The 11,178-nt window shown below is 42.7% G+C and overlaps 1 protein-coding gene and 2 long non-coding RNA genes across 4 annotated transcripts; all 3 read right to left on the reverse strand.

The window, feature by feature from the left end:
* Positions 1–5,728: 5,728 nt before the first annotated feature.
* Positions 5,729–6,139, reverse strand: LOC125594619 (cold shock protein 2-like). Its single transcript, XM_048770748.1, has one exon. It carries the CDS (start codon positions 6,137–6,139, stop codon positions 5,729–5,731), a length of 411 nt encoding a protein of 136 aa, XP_048626705.1.
* A 2,039-nt stretch (positions 6,140–8,178) lies between these two features.
* LOC106345347 lies at positions 8,179–10,051 on the reverse strand. Of its 2 annotated transcripts, XR_007329925.1 has the most exons (4): positions 9,930–10,051; positions 9,686–9,828; positions 9,565–9,608; positions 8,179–8,916 (listed from the first exon to the last, which is right to left on the reverse strand). It is a non-coding gene; the product is annotated as an uncharacterized LOC106345347 (long non-coding RNA). The 2 variants fall into 2 exon arrangements; XR_007329926.1 differs by lacking the exon at positions 8,179–8,916 and having other exon boundaries at positions 9,393–9,608.
* A 28-nt stretch (positions 10,052–10,079) lies between these two features.
* On the reverse strand, positions 10,080–10,636 carry LOC125594618. Its single transcript, XR_007329924.1, has 2 exons — positions 10,549–10,636; positions 10,080–10,408 (listed from the first exon to the last, which is right to left on the reverse strand). It is a non-coding gene; the product is annotated as an uncharacterized LOC125594618 (long non-coding RNA).
* Between the last annotated feature and the right edge of the window lie 542 nt (positions 10,637–11,178).

Consider the following 11,178-nt stretch of genomic DNA (forward strand, 5'->3'; position numbering starts at 1 on the left):
TTGTCCGGTCTAACACAAGTTAGGGTCGTAGTACGGGTGAAAAGCCTTAGCCTCGATCTAACGGAAAACGCTAACTCTAGGTACAGGTTGCAAAGCCTTGTGCCTTGACGCAGCGGGACGAGTTAGTTGATGAACTGGTCGAGATCGTGGAGTAAATTTTTGTGACGCTGATCAGATCGTCCCTAACCCGTCACGTAGCGCTTCCGGACCATGGTGTTGGCTTGGACGGTCCAGTCATGTTCTTGTTTGATTGTTGGCTGGCCGGTTGGCTCATTCATCTCTAACCCTGGGTGTTGGACGGTCGATCGGTCATGTTCTTGTTTGATTGTGGCCGAATGATCGACCATATGTCTAGGACGGTTCGGGGGGGTGTTACAGTCATACTAGGACTGATTCCATAGTATACCATCTCTTGCCGTTACCTATGCCTTGAATGACCATGGAACATTCTTGATACACTGATCTGCTTGAAGGGTTCTGTCTGCGGGGGTCATGACGGTCATGTTTACCCTGTCAACCACAAAACAATCCCAAAACTGGGCAGCTAAGCTACTCTAGGGGTTACAAAACTATATGTTTCCCCCGAGTCGAACAATACATGTGTGGGTTTTCAAGCAGCATGTATGGTTCTGCCACAATATCTCAATCACAAAAATACTAATCAAAAATCTCACAACGATCAATCATCATCCAAAATTTCTAAACGCGCAACCTAGTGATCAAGCAATTTATACTTAATGTTGTAAAAGAATGGGGAATTGTTCTGTGTATTATTAATGAGTAAAGAGGTTCCTTATATAAGGATTACAAAGTATAGGAAAAGGAAATTATCCAAAACCTAATACACATGAAATAGGAAAAGATCTAAAACAAATAAAATGGAAAACGTCCTAAGATCTAAAGTCGGCCAAGACATAGCCGACTCTCTCTCCTCTTGGACAGGCCACGGCTGGGCCTAGACAGACATAGTCATTGTTATGGGCCATCCACATAATGATTATAACACTCCCCCTGGATGCCATAACCATATGGGTTGTATCATGCACGACGTTGCCTCATTAAAACCTCTCTAGGAAAACCAAAAACCCAAGGTGGGAAAAAATGGAAACCGTAGACAGGAAAAAGAGTACAACACATGACACTCCCCCTGATGAAGGCATCACTGAAGATCCTTCAAACTGGCGCATTCCTATCTGATGAACCAGCTCCTTAACGTTGAGGTCGGCAGAGACTTAGTGAACAGATCGGCCGAATTGTCACTGGACCGAACCTGAACCACTTCGACTTCTTTAGCCTTCTGCAGGTTGTGGGTGAAGAAGAACTTAGGCAAGATGTGTTTTGTTCTATCTCCCTTAACGTATCCATCTTTGAGCTGAGCTATACAAGCTGCATTGTCCTCATAGATGGTCGTTAGTTCTTCCTTTCCTTTCCCACGGCCAAGCCACTTTCCTTAAGGATATGGCCGCCGGTCATGTTCCTCAACCACACAAGCTCTCGGCTTGCTTCATACATGGCTATGATCTCGGCATGATTAGATGATGTTGCCACTAAGTTTGTTTTGTGGACCGCCAACTTACTGCAGCCCCACCGTGTATAAACACGTAACTGTCTGAGATCTAGAATTGTGTGGGTCAGATAAGTACCCAGCATCTTCATATCCGACCATGTTCTCTTTTGGCCGATCGGTATTATAGAACAATCCGAGATCGGTTGTTCCTTGCAGATATCTGAACAGATGTTTTATTCCGTTCCAGGTGCCTAAGTGTCGGACATGAACTGAATCTAGACAGTAAACTTACGGCAAAACTAATGTCTGGTCTTGTATGGCTAGCCATTATGGCTCCAATGGCACTTAGATAAGGTATTTCCGGCCCGAGCATATCCTCGTCCGGCTTCCTTGGTCCGAATGGATCCTTCTTAAGGTCTAAGGACCTCACGACCATAGGACTCGACAAGGAATGAGCCTTGTCCTATTGAACTGCTTGAGTATCTTTTCTGTATAGGTCTTTGATGCACAAGGATGCCATTATCTGTTGTGAACAAGAGATGAAATCGTGTTCTATGTCTGTATTATTCTGAATCAAAGTGTTCCCTATATAGGGGATACAAGAGATAGAGATAAGGAAAGTATGAAAAAGAACTTGGGCAGGATGTGCTTGGTCCTGTCTCCTTTGATGTATCCTTCCTTGAGCTGAGCAATGCACGCTGCATTGTCCTCGTAGATGATCATTGGCTCCTCTTTCTTTGTCCCACGGACAGACCACTCTCTTTCAAGACATGGCCGGTCATGTTCCTCAACCAGACAAGTTCACGGCTTGCCTCATACATGGCTATGATCTCGGCGTGATTGGATGATGTAGCAACTAGAGATTGCTTTGTTGAACGCCAGCATATTGCGGCTCCACTATGTGTAAACACATATCCTGTCTGAGATCTAGCCTGGTGTGGGTCAGATAAGTACCCAGCATCTGCATATCCGACCATGTTCTCTTCTGGTCGGTTGGTATAGAACAAACCAAGATCTTTTGTTCCTTGCAGATATCTGAACAGATGTTTCACTCCGTTCCAATGCCTTAAAGTCGGACATGATCCAAATCTGGATAGTAAACTCACGGCAAAGCTTATGTCCGGTCTAGTATGACTAGCTAAGTACATTAAGGCCCCAATGGCACTTAAGTAAGGCACTTCCGATCCGAGCGGTTCCTCGTCGGGTTTCTTTGGACCGAATGGATCCTTTTCAAGATCTAAGGACCTCACGACCATAGGACACGGTAAAGGGTGTGCCTGGTCCATATTGAATTGCTTGAGTATTTTCTCTGTATAAGTCTTTTGATGCACAAGGATGCCATTGGCTTTATACTCAAACTGTAATCCCAAACAGAACTTAGTTTTCCCTAAGTCTTTCATTTCGAATTCTTTCTTTAGACACTCGACGGTTTGGGAAATCTCTCCAGAGGTTCCTATTATGTTCAGGTCGTCCACATAGACAGACATTATAACAAAGCCCTTGCTGTCAAATTTCTTTATGAATATACATGGACTTATTGGATCGTTCTTATAACCCTCTTTGGTTAAGTACTCGGATAACCGTTGTACCACATCCGACCTGACTGTTTTAAGCCATATAAAGCTTTGTTCAGCTTAATGCAATGTTGTTCTCGAGAACCTTTCTTATCTTTGAGCTCAATACCTTCTGGAACTCTCATATGTATCTCATTGTCCAGTGGTCCGTACAGGTATGCGGTGACTACATCCATTAGGCGCAAATCCATGTTTTCTTTCACGGCCAGACTGATTAGATATCTCAATGTAGTCGCATCCACCACAGGGGAATAAGTTTCCTCATAGTCTATTCCAGGTCTCTGTGAGAATCCTTGTGCTACAAGCCGTGCTTTGTATCTCACTACTTCTCCTTTCTCATTTCTTTTCCTTACAAAGACCCATTTGTATCCCACTGGTTTGACATCTCTGGGTGTCAAGATTATAGGGCCAAAAACGCCTCTCTTTCTCAATGATTCTAACTCCACGTTTATAGCTTGTTTCCATTTGATCCAATCTGATCTTAGCATGCATTCTTGTATAGACGTGGGTTCTAGATCCTCATCTTTATCCATGATCTCAAGTGCCACTTTATATGCAAATAAATCATCAACGTTGATATTCTTTCTGTTCCATTGTTTTCCAGACATCACATGGTTTATAGAGATCTCTTGGTTGTCCGGTCCTGGTGTCCCGTGAAGTCCAGCGTCCCGGACCTCACTTGGAGGAACGGCCGGATCATCGGGTGTGGTCGGTACACTCGGCTCGACCATTCTGGTCGGCTCGACCGATCCATCTATGTCCTGGACGGTTTCCTTTATGCTCTCGGTTCCAGCACCTTTCTTGGATTTCCGAGGCTGTTTTGTCTTTGGAACCAATTGGTCTGCCACGTTTTAGACGTTGCTTAGACTCTGTAGCCACTTGACATTGTCCATCTTGGACGTCTAATCTTACAGGTGCATTACAAGCCGGGATATGTGATATTGTACTCTATTTGGGTCAGCAAATGTATCTGGCAATCTATTAGCTAGCTCTTGTAGATGTATTATCTTTTGGACTTCTAAATCACAATCTTTAGTCCGAGGATCTTGCCAAGATGTCGATGGTCTAAACCATTCTAATTCTTTTGTTATCAACCGGCTGTTATCTCCCCCTAAGGACGGATATGTGGACTCATCAAACTGTGAGTCTTCGTATCTGGCCTTAAACAAATCACCGGTTGTTGGCTCAAGATACTTTATAATGCTTGGGGATTCATATCCTACGTATATTCCCATCCTCCTCTGCGGTCCCATCTTAGTTCTCTGTGGTGGAGCAATTGGAACGTAGACGGCACATCCAAACGTTTTGATGTGGGACACGTCTGGCTCATGACCCTTAAGTAATTGGGATGGCGAATATCTATGCTCACTAGATGGCCTGATGCGAATCAGTTCAGTTGCATGTAAAACTGCATGTCCCCATGCTGATACCGGAAGTTTAGACTTCATAAGTAATGGACGGGCTATCAGCTGGATACGTTTAATGAATGATTCGGCCAAGCCGTTCTGTGTATGGACATGTGCCACGGAGTGTTCTACTTTTACCCCCATGGCCATACAGTATTCATTAAACGCCTGGGACGTGAATTCACCAGCATTGTCTAGACGTATAGTCTTAAGTGGAAAGTCTGGAAAATGTGCTCTCAGTCTTATCATCTGAGCAAGCAGCCGTGCAAAGGCTAGGTTCCGAGTGGACAACAAGCATACATGTGACCATCTGGTCGATGCATCAATGAGGACCATGAAATATCTAAACGTCCCACATGGTGGGTGTATTGGTCCGCATATGTCCCCTTGGATCCTTTCCAGAAAGTTCAAGGTTTCTTTATTAACCTTGGCTGGTGATGGCCTGGTTATGAGTTTCCCTTGTGCACATGCTGCACATGTGAGATTTCGTGGGATCACTCCTTTAACGTGTGCCCTTGAGAATTCATCATCAATTTTCGCATCATTCCTGTTCCGGGATGGCCAAGCCGGTTATGCCATAAAGTGAATAGCTCTGAGGCATTTGCCTCGACCATACTGATCCGTGCATAGTAAAGACCAGTAGTCATTGCAGGCATGGTCTCTAGGATCTTTTTATTGCCTTTGGTGATCAAAGTTATGTTAAGGAATTCTTTGTTTCCTTCTTCCCATGTTTCAAGGTGGAAACCGTTCAACCTTATGTCCTTGAAACTCAATAAGCTTCTTCTAGAGCTTGGGGAATACAAGGCGGTTTTGATCTCTAGGTGAGTGCCTTTGGCATCATCACATAGGCCTGGCCGTGACCTTCAATCAGGCTGGCCTCGCCCGCAATGGTTTGTACCTTTGCACTTTGCAATGTGAGATTCATGAAGTACCTTTTGTCTCTTAGGATCGTGTGACTTGTGCCACTATCCACCACAAGTACACTCATCTCATCATTCATTTCTATAAATAAAATTTCTAGACTTTAGAAACTTTGTAAAATCTTTAAATCTTTCATTAATGTAAATGTCATTTCATAAAGTAAAAACACCAAATCAAACATAAAGCAATAAGACAATGTGATTCGAAAAACTAGTCCTTTAGACAGTCGGACGTCTCAAAATCCATTTGGTCATCTTTGCTGTCCCTGTCGGATTCATTGTCAGCATCATATCCCTTGTCATCTTGACCGTTCTCTTGGATCATATTGCCTCCGGGTTCTTGTTCTTGATACTCTCTTGATAGAGTTCGCACAAGTGCTTTGGAGTTCTACAGTTCTTGGCCCAATGATTGTCCATCCCGCATCTGTGACATAAGGACTTGGACGTGTAAGATGGTTTGGATATGCCACCTCGTCCACGGCCATAACTCCCTCGACCCCGACCGTAATTGGAACCACGACCACGGTTATTGTGGTTTCCACTTCGGCCGGTTGAGTAGCTACCTCTACCGTTATGATTGTCACGCCTACGACCCCTGTACCCACCACGGCCTTGACCGTATGGTTTCCTGTTGTCTTGGGCGTAGTAGGTTTCTTTGGGATCTTTCCTTTCCACATCATGGGCTTCGGGTAATGGTGCTGTCCCGACCGGCCTTGCTCCACTATTTTTCATAAGGAGTTCATTGTTTGCCTCGGCCAGGAGAAGACATGAGATCAGATCAGTATATGTGGCAAAACCTTTTGTCCTGTACTGCTGCTGCAACACAGAATTCGACTGATTGAAAGTCGTATAGGTCTTTTCAAGCATCATCACATCGGACACTTCTTCACCACACAGCCTTAGTATGAGAGAACGATTTTGAACAAGGCTGAATTATACTCGTCCACGGACTTAAAGTCCATGAACCTGAGATGCATCCAGTCGTGTCTTGCCTTTGGAAGCAACACCATCTTTTGGTGATCGTATCTGTGCTTTAAAGCATTCCAAAGATCGAGTGGACTCTCAATTGTCATGTACTGAATCCTTAAGACCTTCGATGAGATGATGGCGCATATAACATATGGCCCTGTATCTATTCTTTTCATTCTCATCATTACCCTCAGTGATGGTATCACCGAGTCCCTTGGACTTTAGACTGATCCTTGTGTCTAGCGCCCACTGCAAGTAATTGTCTCCGGAGAGATTAAGGGCTGCATAGTCTCTGTTTGCTATTTTCGACATCTGATCCACATTATCATCAAGACATTAGGTTCTCAATGGGATCACGTGGCCGCATGATATATGCAAGCTCGGCCACAACACGTCTTATGCATTTATGATATCAAACAAAACTAATCGACCATGGTGCTATCAAGCAAGCCGCACGGCTATATGAACAATCAATAGGTTCGGTTATGCAATTCTATTTACCATGGTGCGATCAATCCTAAAGTTCAATTCTACATGTATTAGAAAGATTAATGCCACACGGCCATGTATGTTTAATGCAATCAAATTCAAGATCAAACGGTTTCTATATGCTGGCCGATCCTATCCTAATCAGTCGGATGTAATACCAAGTTCGGTTCATGCAGAAACGTTTTAAAACTTTCTTATGATTTCTAGGGTTCCAATCTATCAACTTATGTTTAAGGTTTCAAGGCCTTAAGTATTCATGTTCAGACAGATTGATTCAAGCAATCTAAACATTCCTAAACCTCAATTCAAATCAGAAATCAAGCAATCAAAATCAATCTTAAAATCGGCTACATGCTTCCTTTAGGGGTTAGGGTTTTCGATTCCATAAACTAGGGTTTGCCAATTTCAGATTCAATCAATCAAAAACAAAACAGGTTCTAGTTTTGGAATCAATTCATGTTTCTAGTTCCAAGAGGTTGTCGATTTTAATCTTAGGTTTCTTTTAGGGTTTCACGGTTTCCATAATAATGGAATTAGGGTTCTTTACTTTCTATGTTCTCAGATCATGTTTTACCTTAGTTTCGTAGGGGATTAGAACCGGACCACCAGAGAATGGTTGAGACTTCAAGCTGAGATGATCGGACGGCTGCTGCCTCCTATCGGGTCGCGGATGAGGTCTATCGCGGCTGGAGGCGTCTCGGCTGAGCTGATCGGGTATCGGATCGTCTCGGGACAGTCGCGGGGTTCGGGTTCGATCGCGAGCTGGACAGAAGTTCTTCTCGGTCTGGAACGTGATCTGAGAGGCTGAGATTGATCTCCTGAGTTCTTGAGGATTAAGAACAGGTTTGTGTTTAGGGTTTGGTTATGGATCGCCGGCTTAGACTTTTGGGGTTTCGGTTTTGGTCTCAGGGTTCAGAGGCTATCGTGCTGATAACGTGTTGTGAACAAGAGATGAAATCGTGTTCTATGTCTGTATTATTTCTGAATCAAAGTGTTCCCTTATATAGGGGATACAAGAGATAGAGATAAGGAAAGTATCCAAATCATAATCCTAGAGATAAAAGGAAAACATCTTAAAGATAAACATGAAAGATAAATGGAAACATTATCTACAAGGGCGGCCGACTCTCTCTCCTCTTGGGCCGCGGATACTCTCTCTCTCTATGGGCCACGGACAGGCCTCTTGGTTCCTAGCAATCCACATTTGTTCATAACATTATCCACATACTCAAAATGCAGTCCCAAACAGAACTTAGTTTTTCCCAAGTCTTCATTTCGAATTCTTTCTTTAGACATTCGACCATTTGGGAAATCTCTCCTTTTGGACAAGGCCACGGCTGGGCCTAGACATGGTCATTGGTTATGGGCCATCCACATAATGATTTATAACATCAACTAGATTCCAACAACTAAATTTAGTTCAATAAAAAGAGGAGGTTAAGCACCCACAATACCTGTGATGGGACCTACCTGTGATGGGACCGCTTGACGGTCCTGCATTGTATGGGTTTTCTACACCTAAGGCATAAACCCGACCACCTCCTAGGTTTTGATTCTTTGGTGCTGGCTCAATTGCTGGACAGCTAGGAGGAGTTCGGGATCGTTAGAGGGGTCGCATGGATTGGTTTGTTTGGACATGACGATGCATAATGGCCATTCCTTCCACAGAAGAAACAAGTGACATCTTCCATCCTCAGCGATGAATAACCTTGCTGGTTACTCCGTTGTCTATTGGGACGAAACTTCGAAATGTGTCCCGGTTGATCACATATGTAACACACTCCAGTGTTACTGCGATAATTGGCTTGGCCTCCGAATCCTTGGACCCTTGTTGAAATTTGGTCTTCCTCCTTGGCTAAACTTGATATGTCCACCAGAATGCGGTATGGTCTTCCTTTCAGGAAAAGATCCGGTACTCTGTAGAGGGCTCCTATCATGTCCAAACATCTCACTAACGCCATTTCCATCATCCTGATCAGATCTGTAGCCCAATCCTCCGCCTGTTAAATCCATACCCTCTTCCCATTATCACGTATCCCACGATTAGCCATCTGCACACAAGCAAAAGGGTAAGTCTTATTGTGACTCCTTTGACTCGATAAACCTACTACGGGAAGCGGCTGGTTTCCTAAAAATCTTTTTGTGAGTCCTTTGACTCAATAAAATCGTTAAAAATGTGTCACGCATGGACGAAACCATCCTCTAATACCACCTCTGTAACACCCCCGATCCGTTCTAGGCATAGGTCGAACCACCGGCCAACAATCAAACAAGAACATGACCAACGGGCCGACCGTCTACCAAGGTTCGGGAGCGCTACAAGACGGGTTAACGGACATCAGTAGGGTAAAACTAACCTGTCTCACGACGGTCTAAACACAGTTCACGTTTCTTATTAGTGGGTGAACAATTCAACACTTGGTGAATTCTGTTTCACAATGATTGGAAGAGCCAACGATTTAAAATTTTTTTTCATAATTTAGGAATCTATTCTTATATGAAAAGCATACAATTTTTTCATATAATTTATAATTTATAAATAACAATTGTTTTTAATTGTGTTATTCTTAAATTATAATTATTTGAGGGGATTGGGTCCTCAACAGTCCCCGACGACAGTGCACCTTTGTTGAACTTCACCAAGCTAATCAGATCAAAGATGTAAACAAAAGAAATAGACAAGGTAACTAATCCCGTACCATCTCCATTTGCATTAACCGTAGCGTTTGAAAACCCTGACAATCTGAACAACACATGAAAGAAAAAGTGTCACAGCATATTCTTCATTAAAGGAGAAAGCATAGGATGAGATGATGATACCTTGATATCTGTTAGCTCCAGCGTCTGTCCAGCAATAGTCACTTTTCCGGCCTCCTCGAATCTTAAGATATCTTGCTGAGACATTTCTCTAACTTCTTTTACCACGAGCCCCCATTGACTTCCCGAGCCGTTTTACCAATACACTATATATAGAGCAATAAATTAATCAAATTGGTTTCTACATTGAGCAGAAAAAGGTTAAAAGAAAGAAAAAAACGCAGGAAGAAAAAATGATGGACCAAACCTGTAATCAGGTTTTTCATCATTGCAAAAGATCTTACATTAAGTTCTTCCAAGACATACTGCAAAAGGATAATCAAAATTCTTTGAATATCAAGAAACAAAATAACTGTAGAGACATGTTTTGCTGATTTCATTACAACCTCTAAAATACTTGTAGATATAATTTTTATATATATGCATAATATCGAGAAGATATACTACAGACCTCTCTTAGTTTTCAAGAGAAAGAAAATAAGTGTAGAGACATGTTTTGCTGATTTCATTAACAACCTCTTATCTTTGTCATCCAAGAATTCTGCATCTGGATGAACTACAATAATTTCCCTGATCAGTTCAACAAGGATAAGCATGGGTTACTTTTTCCTTGTGTAGGCTCTTTAGAGGAGTTTTGAAGGGTAGCTTGTGACGCTCACGAATGTTCCGAGCAAGATTAATGGGTTAAAACCTTGGATCCATTGCTTGTCGAGTGATTCAGTAAATCTGAATATGGTTCAGAACAAATTAGACAGTTACAGTAACTACTGAAGAACAATTAGTAATCCGAGCTACCTAGTAACTCTATCCAATGCTGTACACAATACAGAAAATGGAAGGGCAGATTCTAAGGAGATAACCAGTACCTTAGTATCATTTGCTTCCCCATGCCAGTTGTCTTCGTTAAGCGTCAGTGAACAAAACAGCCTATGTTGATATTTGTCGTTCATGTGTACATGAGAGTATCCGTGATGATAAATGAGATCGTTTATCTTAAACAAAAAAACGGGACAGAAACATTGACTCTCTACGTTTTGTTGACATTATCACCATTACAAACACTTGGTCTTGATCAAGTGTCTGTCTGTTTTAGAATGGCATTGCAGAAAGTCTAAGGCAGGTTCCAGTGAGAAAAGTACCTTAGTGTTGATCAGAATCGAATTTGTAAGCGCCTTATCAACATAACGAAATCGGAATCGCCATCTATGAACACATGAATCTGAGGAAGGACATTAGGCTTATAGTACTTCACTACTAGCCATCGGTTGAATCCAACGGTTGTGACTATTGCAATCTGATTAGGGTTCCTCGGCTTAGTACTTTTGCGGTTAGATTTTAAGCAATTCTACAGGATAAACAGTTTACCTTAGATCATCCGTGGGAGAAAGGAGAAGGTGAACAGTCTTCGACAATCTGAGAGCATCCATTCGTATATGCAAGAAGGTGGAGTGGGACAGTACAGCAATTTCTGTTAATCAAAGGACATACATTTGCAA

This window comes from Brassica napus (assembly GCF_020379485.1).
Source record: "Brassica napus cultivar Da-Ae chromosome C1 unlocalized genomic scaffold, Da-Ae chrC01_Random_9, whole genome shotgun sequence".
Lineage (NCBI taxonomy): Eukaryota > Viridiplantae > Streptophyta > Magnoliopsida > Brassicales > Brassicaceae > Brassica > Brassica napus.

Excerpts from the sequence above, each read along its gene's own strand:
- LOC125594619 (XM_048770748.1), bottom strand. The coding sequence starts at position 6,139 with ATGAAAAATAGTGGAGCAAGGCCGGTCGGGACAGCACCATTACCCGAA.